The sequence below is a fragment of the Boleophthalmus pectinirostris genome, unplaced genomic scaffold (assembly GCF_026225935.1).
Source record: "Boleophthalmus pectinirostris isolate CB_2022bp ecotype Guang Dong unplaced genomic scaffold, ASM2622593v1 HiC_scaffold_12, whole genome shotgun sequence".
NCBI classification, from domain to species: Eukaryota; Metazoa; Chordata; class Actinopteri; order Gobiiformes; family Gobiidae; genus Boleophthalmus; species Boleophthalmus pectinirostris.
The window spans coordinates 18965026-18980665 of NW_026571018.1; the positions used below are offsets into that span (position 1 = coordinate 18965026).

Here is a 15640-nt window from a genome sequence, read left to right on the forward strand (position 1 = left end):
CTCTCCGATCTAGTTAACTGTACCTTTTTCATGTGGAAACTGCTAAGCTTGAAATGTAGGCTTTTCCACGGTGCTGATAGCGTTTCAGAAGAGATTGGAAACAGTACTTCTCCTTAGCTGGATTCACAACCACCAGTCAAAAGTTCATGTCACACTGTGTTTTTAAAGTATGCGGTTGGTTGGTTTGAGCTTTGGAGTGGCGACCAGTTGGACCAGGGTGGAGTAGGGGAATCCTGCCTGACATAATGGCTCTATTCCACCCCGGACAGAACCGGCATTGCTATTTTTGAATATTGGAAAACTGCTCTAAATATGTATATGACATAATATATCTCCCCATGTTTCCAAATGGAGAGCAGTTGTGGCTTGGAGTAAGGGCTCAGTTTCCCTGGTGTAAAAGAGGCTTTCCCTGACTGGAGTGTTTACATTGGCAGTGGCGTTTGCTTGCAGTTTCACAGTTTAATATCTTTGCCAACAGTCATGTAGTAAAGAAAAAGTTAAGTCATAAACAAGGAAATGAACTCACTTATTTATTCATACAGCGATGGCATCATTTTATTACAGTCAATCTCTATTTAGTTTACTACACATCCGGTGTTACCATAACAAAAACATGTCAAACAATCCATTAACTCTGTGCAATTAATCATATTTCAATTAAAATTATTATTAATATATTAAAAATGTGCAATCAAGATTATTAACATTAAAGGGCTCATATTAGACTATTTTCTGATTTATGTTATAAATGTCATCACAAACAGACCTGAAGTTGTGTTTTGTTTCATTCACACATGTTTAACACACAAATCTTGCATATTTAGGTTGAGTTCTCAACCAGAAAACACTCTGTTCCAACTTGTGATGTCATGTGGTAATACAGGAAGTGCTCCACTGTGTTTTTACACTCCACACACCTTCACTATAATCATGTGGATTATTTCAGCCCTGGAATTGGCAATCTCTACCAAAGTAAAGGCAAAAAAAAGATGTTAACTTGAAAACTACCACTTTGTGACATCACAATGTAGAACAGAGCATTTGAGATGTAGACAGACTAATGATAAAGGATTACTCAAACATGTGTAAATGAACCAAAACATAAATTCAGGTATGTTTTGATGATGTAACAACATTATAACATGTCTTAAAGCTCAAAAGAGTAAATTTTGTGTGATATAGGACCTTTAATCTTAAGTACTTTCATGGCACACATATGAGTTTCCTGAAGTGGAAAAGCTCACTGGTGGTGGCCTACCTTTCTATTATGCTACATTTACAACAATTTCTGAAAGATAAGTCACCTACTTTGATTGCATCACTTCGTTCTCTTCATTTTAAGTATTTTTCATTTACCCTGACTGTTTCCCCTTCTCTCCAAGCAAAAAAAAAAAAAAAAAAAAAAAATCATGATTATTATTTTTTCCATAATTCAACAAAAATCCATACTGTGGAGCTCAGGGTGTTTCTGGTTGAGTATGAAAAATAAAATAATATATTCTATTGCCAACAAGCAGGTCCTGAACTACTTACAAATGTACTTGCCTAGATATTGATTTGATGCTGTTTTACAGTAAAATGTAGACATATTTTTTTGATAAATGAACTCAAGATTAAGAGGACATCCTGATCGGTCAGTACTTCCTGGAGTACAAGAAGATAAGATCAATTATGAGAGATATGTCAAACTAAAGACAGATGAAAAAACTAATTTTGACAAAGTAGCATTCTCATCATCCCTTGCTCACAAACACCCTTACAGTTTCACTTCCTATTGTGACCAGTGTAACACAATGTGTGGCTTTAGGTCTTTGTGCAAACATCCTCATTTGGCCCCACTTTGAATACATTTGACTTTATCAGTAGGACCTGGTGCCTTCTTTGCATGGCATCAAGGGACCTATCTTCATGCGACTTGGTTTCAAACTGCTGCTCAGAATATCCTGTTCTCACTTTCAGCTATGAACTACTGATTCAGTTTACTCATCAGTGATATCCAATGGTATTAATGTTTTCCCTAGAACTATGTGAAGCCTTTGTAAATGTTTGTTGAAACTTGATGTGTGTTTATGTTTTCACCCCAGGCTGTAATCACAAATTAAAGGTGCACTGTGTAACTTTTCTGGTAAGGTGCCCACCACCTGTTTGTTTTATGGATAATGTTCCTACTTAGCTTTTTTAGCAGCTGTATCGTATAATACTTTACTATGCAGTAGAGTTTTATCACACAAAATTAACTTAAAGAGACAGTCCAGAATTTTGGACATAGGGCCTCATTTCCTAATTAACCAGAGTGTTGGAAACGTGTGGAGACACTTTTTGAAATATTCCATCCAGTCCTTGTATTCGCAGAGGTTGCTGGTGCTAGGCTAGTGCATGTCAATGGCCATAGTTAGCCTGCTTACCCACTCCACAAAACACCCAAAGCAAATCTATTATTACGCCAGACTGTCAATGTAAATGTCTGTGATGATAGACTAGTGTCTGAAATAAAACTAACCTTGCTTCACATGAATCGTCGCATGTTAAGGGACTATTTTCTCAGCAGCAGTGGAATTTTACTTTGCCAGCAAGATCAGATCAGGAAGAACAACTCACTGCTGCTGCTCAGACATAAATCCTTCAAATGCAAGGTTGGTTTTACTTCTAAAATTTTTCTATCAACACAGACATTTACATCGATAGTCTGGCGTAATAATAGATTTGCTTCAGGTGCTTTGTGGAGTGGGTAAGACTGTTTTTAGTGGCAGGCTAGCTATGGCCATTGACATGCACTAGCCTTGCACCAGTGACTTCTGCAAATACAAGGACTGGATGGAATGGTGTCTCCACACATCTCCAACATTCAGGACTTCACTTCCCAGTTAGCCAATGTCCAAAATTCCAGACTGTCCCTTTAAAAAATGTGCATTCTTGCTGCGAGTGGGCTTGCCTCTCCACAAATTTGACCTGACCTGATCACCTGCTTGTTTAGATAGAGACATGTTTGGTGCCAGCATTGACCTCTCCATGGAGACAAGTAGATGGTGAACCCTTAACCAGAAAATTTACATAGTGCATCTATGTACTATGTAACTTCATACTTGGAGTTGTGTTTTCATTTGCGTATGTTTGAGTATTCCTTTTATTATTAGTCTGTCTACATCTCCAAAGCTCAAAATACTTTACTCCTTCACTCCTTTTAAAGTTCAGTTTAACTTGAAATTATCATGAGCTAATTAGATAATGAATATTCACTTAGTTGAAACTATTAGGAATTATTAACCCACATATCATAATAAAAATCAATATAATAATCATTAAACTTTCTCTACACATTAAGTTTAAGTATCCCATTCTTGTATTGATCTGGGGCACCCTCTTAGCTGCTACTCTGCTCGCTGAAGCAGTTTTCAAAGCCCTGTGTTATTACATGCTGATTGTCTCCAGTGTCACCTCTGTGGGGAAAGCCATCGCTGCCGTCCTCTCTCTACTCAGTTTGTGGCGAGATTTACCTCCTCAAATGATGGCAATGATGAGCTATCGACCTGCTCTCTGTGGCGTGACGTACCCGGCCGCTCAATAGTCTGCTCTGAAATCACCCCTCATCATCTGATCATAGACTTCTACCTCTTAACGTCAAATTTCACTGTCTCTCTAGAATCATTTCATATTACAGTGAGACATTCTGCTACGCATCAATAATAACAACATCCCTAGTCTTTTGAAAAGTTGGGACATAAGGCTGTACTTAGGAGACTTTAAAGTATCTAGGCTATTATCGATTTTATGTTAGAAAAGTTGCTCTTATGAAGTAGATATTCTATTATTCTCCGTATTGGTTTTCGTCAATTGACTGACATGGCACTGAGTACTGAGAGAGTTCATGTAACTAAAAGTTGTGTTCACGTCTATTCGTTATAGGTTTATAGCCGGAGCAGTGCATACCAGATTGTAGCCATGTGGTAACTTCATCCATTGTTCTGCATTGACTTTCCAAAAACACACTCTCATTGACTCATCGACTCTGTAGGCAAAGGTGCTAAAGTGTCTTCCCAAGGGTACAACAACAGTATGCATTAGGCTTGGAGGGTTTCGGGGGTTGGTAAATGAGCACTCTGAGACACTGCTACTACTACTATGACTACGACACCTGGTATTTTTAACGCTCTCCCACCCCAGTACTAACCAGGCCCATCATGATATTTTATTGTCAAAAGCCTCACAATAATGTCATGGGCCATCACAATATAGATGGAAGTCTCTGTTACTGCTGTTATTGCAATTCCATAAGAACAGAGGGAACTACATAGACCATGATCCTTTGCGTTTCAGTGAGATGAAAGCGTAATAGACCTCATGTACGTCAATGCTTTTCTATGTCTGTGAAAATGGCTCACGTATTTCCCACCAGCTTCATAAATCTACCCCATCACCAAGTCTTCATCAACAAGGTCGACAAAAGACATATTCTGTCCATGAAGAATTTATTCACAACTATCAAGGTAAGAAAGATGAAAATATAAAGGCTAACAACAACTAGCATTAGTGAACTATTCCTTAGCAAACCTAACTAATTATGGTCTTGAATAAAACATAAGTAATAAGTAATTCATTAATAAGTAACTTGTGAACTCAGACTGATTCAAGAATTAAAATTAAAAATCTATTTCATGATGTAGATATTAGCATAGACAGATTTGTGCCGTTCGAATGCTACAGAAAACTACACAAATCTTTGCTAATATTGACGTCATGAAATCGATTTTTAATTTTAATTGTAGTATCAGTCTGAGTTCACAAGTTACTTATGTTTTATTCATGACCATAATGTTAGTTTTGCTCATGAGTAGTTCACTAATGCTTGTCATTGTTAGCCTTTATGTTTTTGTCTTTCTTACCTTGATAGTTGTGGATAAATTCTTCATGGACAGTCCTTTGTCCGGTCCATGTCCTTTGTCGGCCTTTTGGATGAAGATTTAGTAGTTTAGAAGGCAGATTGATGAAACTTGTGGAAAATACGTGAGACATTTCCACAGATATTTTGCCATAGAAAAGCATTAACATAAGTGATGTTAACCCAACATTGTGGCACTTCCGGCCTTTGTGGAAAAAAGTCTATTGAACTTAATAACTGCACTTTTAAATCTTTGTTCTTTGGATTATGGATTATGAATTATTATCTATGGATTATGTTAGCCTCCACGGTATATGGTGAAAATATCATACAGAGTGATTTGGGTATGGTTCCATCCCTACTTACGAGACGAGATTGGGCATTCACAAGGCTACATGGCTGTTACTTCTTGACTAGCTTTAAAGTGAAATTTAAGTTTTGACATTTCCTTAAATGATGTGTGATCTGCTACATTTATCGTAAACCCCATGGGGCAAAAAAAAAAAAAAAAAAAAAAAAAACAGAACTGAAAAACACTCTGTAAGAAAGGCTGAACTGTCAAAAGTATTTGCCCTTGAAGTTGAAATGCTCTCAAAAATGCACCTGAGCCAATAGAGTAGTCAGCCTTTACAAGAACAGCAGAAAGACAAGGCATGTAGTGAGTTAGCTGAAGATTTGGCAGTGAATCGGAAGCTTAATCTGCCTTTTTACATATACAGTATTCTTTCCTTGTACTCTTTACTGTATAAATAGTTGTTTTTACATTAACTCCTACGCGGTTGTAGTCTTGTGTAGACCTGTCACGATAACACATTTTGAAGCACAATATATTACTACAGAGATATATTGAGATAAGCGAGTGAACTACACAAAGCAGGATAATCCATTTTTAAATAGACAAAAAGTCATAGTTATTTATTATACTCTGTACAGCTCAAATCTCAAGTCTTATTATTTATTACAAAAATCTTTCCATTATTCATATACTGAACCATAAATGGATATAGTCATTATCGTGACTAGTCTTGTGAGTGCAGTTTGGGTCAGATATATGGGCAGATCATAGAGATACTGAAAAGTTTTGATCTTTTGCCAGCTTTATTTAAACACAGTCTGACCAGAAAGAGCTGATTTAGCTGGAACTACCACAGGAGAGATGATTTGTGCTGTTTAACAAGACTCTCACACATAAAATTACAGTCACAAGCTCACTAGCATTCGCCAATAGGACCACGAATGCTCTTTAAATTTATTTAGTTTGTTTTTTTTCTATTTTGTCAGTATTTGCTAATATGTGCTTTATGTCACCATGGTAACTGCTACACGTATCTCTAATGGTGGACTGTCTAGAGCACCCCCAGCATGATGTCACTGCAAACTATCAATAAGCGCATGTCTAGCCTTTCTGGAGTCATTGCTGGTTTTGACTGATTTCCTTGCATCAACCTGTCCAGTGTTTAACTAATGCAATGTGTATTCAGTCCTGTTTATAAATAGCCCATTGATGGTCTATTGAAAATGAGAACTGCTTCTACACATGCATTTTCCTTATCATTATATTCCCTGTGAGAAAGCCATCTTCTGTTGTGTTGCTCCAGGGAACATACCAGTGTTACATTAATCTGGTTTCCAAAATATTACTAACTTTACATCATGTGTTTAGTCATCATAGTGATAGTGAAGAGAGATCTCTGTTTGAAACCCATAGTTCAATAATGCATAATAATTACACTATCTACACTAAGCATAAAAAAGGACTTAATTCACAATGAACAAATAGTTAATTAAGAATTATTCAGGCTTAGTAACTACTTAAAGATCCTATATTACACAAAATTACTTTTTGAAGCATTAAACCATGTTGTATTGTTGTTACCTCATCAAAAACATTCCTGTAGTTGTGTTTTGTTTTTGTTTTTATTGGTTTTTTTTTATTTACAAATGTCTGAGTAATCCTTTAGTATTAGTCTGTGTAGATCTCCAAAGCTCAAAATGCTCTGTTGCACCTTGTGATGTAATGAAGCGGTGGTTTTCAAGTTGACAGTTACCATTTACCTTTAGTTCAGTAGAGATTTGTAATTCCAGGTCTGAAATTATCCAAATGATTTTATTGAAGGTGTATGGAGTGTAAAAACACAGTGGAGCCCTTCTTGTTTTACAACATGACGTCACGAGGTGGACTAGGGTGTTTTCTGTTTGCCTAAATATGCAGGGTTTATGTGTTAAAGATTTGTCAAAGAGACAAAACACAACTCCAGGTATGTTTCTGACAAGGAAGCAACACTAACATAGATCGAATTGCGTAATATAGGCCCTTTAAAGAGTTAGGGGAGTTAGGGTTTAGGGTATTAAGTACTTACCAAGCCTGAATCATTCTTAATAAACCATTTGTTCATTATGAATTAATTCTTTTTCACGCCTTGTCAAAGCTAATTGAGGTGTAGATATTCTGAAGTGTTATCCAGGTAATTGACTGATGTTATTACATTCTATGGACTGAGACATCTCCCACAGCCAATATAACTGTTATGCTTTTTTGCAGCCCTATTGCAGCGTCACACTTTTGCACATTTGAGTGTCAGTTTTAATGTGTTTGCTAAGTCCATGTGTTTTCTCATGCAGGTGTTGGCTCTGTTTGAAGAAGGCGAGGAGACAACCACCGCCTTTGTTGAGCCCATTGTAATTCTCCTTATCCTCATCGCCAATGCTGTTATCGGGGTCTGGCAGGTGAGATCCACTGCTCCTGTTGTTGTGACGTGTTAAGTACATACTATACACACACTAAAGACTGTTACACAACAGTTAGTCCTTGTGAAATAAATGTGAACAATGTTTAACAAGAGTAACAAGTTGAACTCACTTCTCCTGCTCACCAGCTGTTAAACTGCTTAATAACCAAAAACGTCAAGTGACTTCAAGTGAATTTACATTAGCTCAAGTATGAAGTGTAATATTTGTATGTGTCTGTCTTGTGACACATAAAACAAGACAGTCAAAATGTGAATCATGCACATAAGCATGAACATGAATGCTATAGTAATGAGGCTAGAAGCAGATTTTGTGGCTTATTGTGGATTTATATGTGTCAGAGTTATAGCCTAACAAGAAAAACTGTTTGCTGATATGCCTTATTGGTAAGCTATGTGTATGTGTGTAATTCACAATATAGACTACGTTATGATGCAGAATAGCTGTTCTGAAGTGTGTAGTGCAAATATTGTAAAAATTAACCCAATATCTTCAATGACTTAAATATGATCACTTAAAAATATACTTAAGTCTAAATGGCATTAACTTGCCAGCAAAGACCTTCCTGTTTTAAGAAGCACACCCATGTACATAACTTGTATAGAGCACCTTTAATCTTTTCTGTTGGAGGTTTTGGTGGGTCACATGCTTGTCTCCATGGAGACTGCCAAGTTTTATGTCATTTTGTGAGACATTCCTAGCAAAACAATCTCCATGGAGAATAGAAAGATTTTGAACCCTCCTGCTAAAAACGTACATATTGCCCCTTTAAGACAGTCACCCATTAACACCCCTAATCTCACCCTAACCTGTCTATCTTAAACTAAATTGTTGAGCTTTTAAAAAGGTCGTCTAAGAAAAAATAAGGCTACAAATGATTTAAAAAAAAGTGTAAATTGTAATATTTTTAAAAAAAAAAATGTTTCTATAACACGGTGTCTTATTAACCTGGGGTGTTATTGCATGTGATGGTCTGTTAGCGGTGACTAAAATGCACAAAACATGACTTTATACACTCCACCTTACCTCATTCTGTTGTTGTGACCTTGTACATTTTGTGATTAGCTTTCACATAGCAGCTTATTGTCAAACCTGCGTAGACTGTCCTCGCCCCTGTCTTGAACTTTTCTGCTGCACTTTCTTGGCACAGGAGCGGAACGCCGAAAATGCCATCGAGGCTCTTAAGGAGTATGAACCAGAGATGGGAAAAGTGTACCGCATGAACCGCAAAGCTGTCCAGAGGATCAAAGCCAAAGACATCGTCCCGGGAGACATCGTGGAGGTAGCAGGTGAGCGGTCCCTGTCACTCAAAAGCACTCATTTATTCAGGGACCTGTTCCAGATGAGGTCCCACTGTTGTCACCTCAACATGTGTCCACACGCGCGCATATTCAGGCATTCATGAAGCTGCACGGATATGTGTAAAACAGTCCTGGGCAATTGGTGCTTATTGAATTATTTAAAGGTGCACTATGTAACATCTCTAGTGGGAGGTCTGACTCAAGGGAGATGTTTTTTGCCTTGCCTGTAATGTTCCACAGTATGACACTCAATTCATCTTGGTATTATTCAATTACATGTGTTTTTATTGCTCTAAAATACCTTTAAAACAGCAGATAATCACCTCTCCACATCTGACCAGTAACTTGACTTGGTGACGTCACATCCTGGTCTCTATGGTCTCTCTGGTATTGTTAGTCTAAATCAAATCCCCTGTGAAAATATTCCCGGAAAAGCAATAACATTTTGTGATCCTCCACCGGAAAGGTTATATTACACCTTTTAAAGAAGACATATTATGCTTTTCCTGGTATTTAAGCAAATTCAATGACACATGTAGCTCATTATTTTACATTTTACTCAGTATAATAAGTGTTAATAATGTGGTTAAAGCATTATTACATGGTTGAAAGATTTTGGATAGGAAGATTCCTTTAACAAAACATAATATGTGCATTTTTATGGATATGAAAAGTTGTAGTGGCCCTAAGAAAATAAGTCAAATTACTGTATTGTGTGTTTTTTTTTTTTAATGAACCACTCTAGGGATTCCTTTTCAGATGTTTTTGTGTCACAATAGAGATACATAACCCTGTACTTAAATCTTCTGTGGCAACCTAAACATTGCGAGGCAGGGCCATTGGAGGTCAGTTCTTCTCAGTTTCTTTTGTACACTGAAGCATGTCCTTGAATATGCCTATTTTTTTACTGTCAATACTCTACATTACATAAGAAGCAATTGCGTGGACAAACGTATGTGCCAAAACTGCTGTCCGCTTGGGTCTGATTTGTGCCTGTGTAAGTGCCTGTGGTCCCTGTATTTTAGGTCCAGTTTAATTTTCCTTTTTCCCAGTGCTTTCCATGCTCTCAGTCTCGCCACCTGGACACTCCTGGATTTTTGTCAGCTCCACACACACGCGCACACATGCACACACACACACACACATGCACATATGCACACACACATATAATTCCCCTGCTGTATTCACCCGCGTGTGGGCAGCCTGCACTAAATATAGCTCCTGTTGTCATTCCAGTTCCCAACATCTGTGTGTGCAGTTAATGCATGACTGGACACATAGGACGCACAGAAGATTGCTCCACCATCAACTGGTCTTGTCTTCAGCTCATGTTTAGCCCTAGTTCCGTCCTAGTTTAGTCCCAAATTTAGTTTTGGTTCAGCTGTGGTTCAGTTGTGGTTCAGTTGTGGTTCAGTCCTGGTTTAGTCTTGGTTTAGTCTTTTTTTTTTTTCTTGGTTTGTTTCTGGACTAGTACTAGTCTAGTCCTAGTTTAGTTGTGATTGTCCTGGTCTAGTTCTGATTCAGTTCTGATTCAGTTCTGATTCAGTTCTGATTCAGTTCTGATTCAGTCCTGGGTTAGTCCTGGTTTTGTTGTGATTGTCCTGGTCTAGTTCTGATTTAGTCCTGGTTTAGTCCTGGTTTAGTCCTGGTTTAGTCCTGGTTCAGTCCTTGTTTAGTCCTGGTTTAGTCCTGGTTTTGTTGTGATTGTCCTGGTCTAGATCTGGTTTAGTCCTGGTTTAGTCCTGGTTCTGTCCTGGTTCAGTCCTGTTTTAGCTCTGGTTCAATACTTGTTTGGTTCTGGTTCTGGTTTAGTTCTGGTTTAGTCCTGGTTTAGTTCTGATTTAGTCCTGGTTTAGTCCTGGTTTAGTCCTGGCTTAGTCCTGGCTTAGTCCTGATTTAAACATCGCTAGCATATCTATGTATACTGCTACTGCTACTACTATTACTACTACTACTACTGTTACTATGTGACACCTGTACTACTTTGAGATGATACTCTAATCACAACCACATACATACACTTATAAGGTGCAGGGTCCTCAGCCCACACCTCCATCCCTCTTTCCCATCATGCACCAGCACTATCACTGTCAACACCACCACCGCCGTCGCCATGACAACCGTGTGCTCTGACTTTGGCTCATGTGTGACTGTGTAGTTCACGAGGGCTCTGCGTTTAATGACACCTCTGATGCCAGCGTAGGGAGCAGTAAAATGAACCATCTGCTGCTTGTCAATGGAGACACTAGTTTTGATACGACTGGGGCTCAATGGTCTCTGATTTCTTTCATTGTTACGTTCAAAACTATGATATAAAATGTGCTATTTGGAAATGTTGAGCAGGGACTCTGGGAGCAGGGGCTAATTGAGTAGGAGCAGGGAGCAGGGGCCAATTGTGCAAAATAACTTCACTGTTCTATCCAACGAAAGGGAATCAACAACTTTCTTTTCTCCATGAAGATATTATTGCTTTGTCTGAAATGCTTCGCAGTATGGTATTAAACCTTTTTATCATCATGGAGACCAAACCAGACCAAGTTTCAGGTCAGATCTGTGGAGAGGCGACCCCGCTCACAGTTAGAATGCTTGTTTTTCTAGGTATTTTTGAGCTATAAAACTACCTGTAATTGAATAAATGTGAAGTAGAGCTGTTCAGCGTCATACTGTGGAACATTCTTGGCAGAGAAATGACATCTCCATAGAAACCCCCAATCAAAAATTTACATAGTCCACCTTTGTATCCTGATAATTATGTTCTGTTAATTATGTCAATCAACAGAAATGTGTTAAAACTTCTAATATGTCGAAATATTATTATTATATCATTCCCTTATTTTAATGTGTTTTTATATTTTCATTTGTAGTCAGCTCTTTGTTAAATGTTTTTCAATATAGACAACATACTCGTTATTCAAATTTTGCATATTTTCAAAAGAACTTTCAGGATATTTTCAATAATTCAATATCTGCCCATAGTTGTCATGTTTTCTGTTAGGGCAGACAAGCAGAATCTTGGTTTTTAACTGAGTTTTCTATTAATGTTATAGGCGACATTTTGAGCACCATTCAAAAGATATATGTTGTTTTAATTTGCTAATTACTATTTCAACAGTTCATTATAATTTCGTCAGAACTCAACTTTCTTTCAGATCAAAGTTGTGTGTGTATATTTTTTTCAAATTCTTTATTTAAATTCTTTTATCTTTCTGCTTTTGTTTAGAAGTATATTTTTACACCTGACCAAGGATACTGGATAAAACTCTCCTTATAAATGGTATTGTACATGGCTGTGAAGGTTTTCTTTTTTTCCTTCGTTAAATCTAATCAAAAGAATATTTTACAAAGTTATGTCACTACACTGTTATGCAAAAGCAAACTCATTTTCTTCCTTTGGCAGTCTGTCACCATCCTGTTGCTAAGCAGTTTTTAAACAGTGATAAATAGCTATGTGTAGGTTGGGTTCATCTCCCTTATAATATAAATGTGTCAGGGTTAGCAAAGCCACACGCTGCCACAACTTGGATCCAGTTGCAATGAAAACAAATTTGATTCTATAAATATTTTCTTTCCCTCTTCTGATTTCCTATGCTGTAGATTAGCCTCTTGGTCGTTCCATGGGAAACCACTTTGAGGGGGGTAAAATAAACTCAAACATGGTATTGGAAAAGGACACTGTTAACCGCAAGTACCTTTTTGGGCGAGAAAAAGAACATGAATGTATATGCTGAAGTTTCCAGGGATTCGTGTAGGTACAAAAAGTAGCCAGTGCCAGTTTTGGTTATGAAATAGATGAGTTTCGCGCCTACACTGGAACTTTCCTTTAAAGGAGGTGACTACTGCAATAGTCATGTTTTCACTTGCACAGCCTCTACAATCCCATTGTCTGTGCATAGTGTATTATGCAAGCTTTTGAATCATGTCTAACGTTTATTGAAGGTGTACTATGTAACCCTTCTAATAGAGGATACGCCACATGAGAGGTTTCAGTGTGGCATAATACTTATCTTGCATGTATTCAATTAGGTGTTTATTGCGTAAAGACATCTTGAAAAATAAGCATTCTTAAAGTGAGCAGGGTCGCCTCTCTGCAGATCTGAGCTGTAACTTAAAGAGCCCATATTACACTATTTTCTGCTCTTTATTCTCATGCTGTTTCCTCATCACAAACATACTGTACCTGTGTGTTATGTTTCATTCACACATGTTTAACACACAAACCCTGCATATTTAGTAGGGACGTAACAATAACTGAAATATCTTGATTTTGTAGCATCAAAGTTCTCATAATAATATCGTGGACCATCACAATATATTGAATTACAAGTCTCTTTGCTTAAATTAAGAGTTATGGGACAGCATTAGCTAAACAAAGACAGAGAGAACTACATAGACCAGGGGTGTCAAACATAAGGCCCGGGGGCCAGATCCGGCCCTCCAAGACTTTTAATCTGGCCCTCGGCTGATTTTCTACTAAAATATTTGAATTATATTTCTATTAAAATATTGGTAATTTTCTGCGTCACTTAGCATAGGAGCGTCTCCTTTGACTGTTGACCATGACACCCTCATCAGCAAAATGTCAAAAATGAGAAAAGTGGACGCTGAGTGCAGAATTTTTCAAGAAAAAATTAATTATATCTATTTGCATACAAGTTAATGTTAAAACATTGTGTTGAAATTGCATTTTTCTTAAAGTTTCAGGTTGTTCATAATATTATAATATTTTGTAAAAGAAAGAGTTCATCAATTAAAAAAGATTTTTGTAATAGATTTGAGTTTCTCTGCACAAATATTTGAACTTATTGCTATTTTCGGGGTATATATATGCCATGAGTTTTCTGATCCAGCCCCTTGGGGCTCAAAGTAGTTTGGATACAGCCCCCGGACCAAAATGAGTTTGAGATCTCTGACATAGACCATGATCCATTGCTCCATTTCAGTGTAGACTATAATAGATAATAAAAATAACAATTCTTGAGCACTTTTAAGTCTTAGGTCTTTGGGTCTTCTCCAGGCATTTTAAGAAGAAAAATATTACATATTCACAGTTTTGTTAGCCTCCACAAATAAAATATCGCAATAAATATCGTATCGTGGGGTTCATACCGTGACGATATTGTAACGTGAGACTTGGAGATCGTTACACCCCTAATATTTAGGCTTCTCTCTCAAACAGAAAACTCTGTTACACGTTGTGATGTCTTGTGGTTAAACAGGAAGTACGCCACTGTGTTTTTAAACTCCATACATCTTCATGACCATTTCATGACAAGGTGGAAGAGAGCATTTTGAGGTTTGGAGATGACAGACAGACTAATAATACATGATTACGCAAACATGTGTAAATGAATCAAAACACAACTCCAGGTATGTTAGTGATGAGGTAACATTCTAACATTAATTAAATCTCACAAGAGTAAATTTTGCGTAATATAGAACCTTTAACTGGCTACTTAACAGGTCCTTTTGCTGATCCTCCACCAGAAGAGTTACATAGTGTGCCTTTTAAAAAGTGTGGTTGTTTTCTTTTGTGTTGATAAGATAGTATCACTATTTTTCACACTCAAGACATGTGCAATAATAGCCATTTTGGTTTTACTTCCTTTTTTTCTAATCTAAATGGTAATGTTCACTCACTATCTCATAAACACATTCCTTTAAGCAGAAAGTGAGCTTCAGTGGGAGGGTATAGCATCTCTGTGGTGGTAGGTGTTTGAAAATGCCTTCTGTGGCCTTGGTCCATCCTTTAGCCCTAAGCCATCTCCTAAAAAAACACTGCTGCTCCTCCACACCTGGTGCCTCGCCAGAGATGAAAGAAACCAGATACCTTTTCTTTAGTGGTGTTAAAAGGAAGATTTGGATTTATACGTTCGCCTTTTTATATTGGCAAACTTTATTTAAACATATTTAAACTGCACATACTATTACTGGGTTTCAGATGACTTGAACACAATAATTTATAGGGCAATAATATTTAATACAGATGAGGGGTAGCTAAAATGCAATACAGTGTAATACAGTGAGTTCTTGGGTGTAGTCAGTAATAGAAATGATCAGGTTTAAAATGTTTTAAAATGTGAAAATACCCTTTTATATTTCATGACAAAGTACAATGTAATCTATAGAAAAATAGACATAGACGTAATCATTCTAAAATCTGAAAGACACAAATAATTAAACATACTTTGAAGTGTTTATTCATACTTACCAAATATATGAAGACTAATATGTTGTTAAAGGGCCCATATTACACTATCTGATCTATGCTGTAATGTTTCCTCATTACAGACATACCAGGAGTTGTTTTTTGTTTCATTCACACACGTTTAACACACAAAATCTGTATATTTAGACTGAGTTCTTCAAAGAGAAAATGCTCTGTTCCACCTTCTGATATCATGTGGTAATACAGGAAGTGCTCCACTGTGTTTTTAAATTCCATACACCTTCAGCTCTATAATTTCCAATCTCTGCTAAACAATGGGTAAAAGATAGCTGCTTAACTTGAAAACTACTGCTTCGTGACATCACAAGGTGGGCATTTTGGGCATTTTGAACTTTGGAGATATAGACAGAATAATGCTGTGTTACTCAAATGTGTGAATGAGACAAAACACAATTCCAGGTCTGTTTTTGATGAGATAACTAACAACATTATAACATGGCTTAAAGCTCATAGGCAGAGGCGGCGCTACTATTAGGTAAAAGTAGGCGG

General features: G+C 37.2%; 1 protein-coding gene across 1 annotated transcript in view; it reads left to right on the top strand.

Moving 5' to 3' along the window:
• Positions 1-15640, top strand: part of atp2a3 (ATPase sarcoplasmic/endoplasmic reticulum Ca2+ transporting 3) — a 56626-nt gene that overhangs the window by 12997 nt on the left and 27989 nt on the right. Inside the window, exons 4-5 of the mRNA XM_055148217.1 lie at positions 7499-7603; positions 8775-8913. Coding sequence (XP_055004192.1) covers positions 7499-7603; positions 8775-8913 — 244 coding nt within the window. The remainder of the gene's footprint in view (positions 1-7498; positions 7604-8774; positions 8914-15640) is intronic.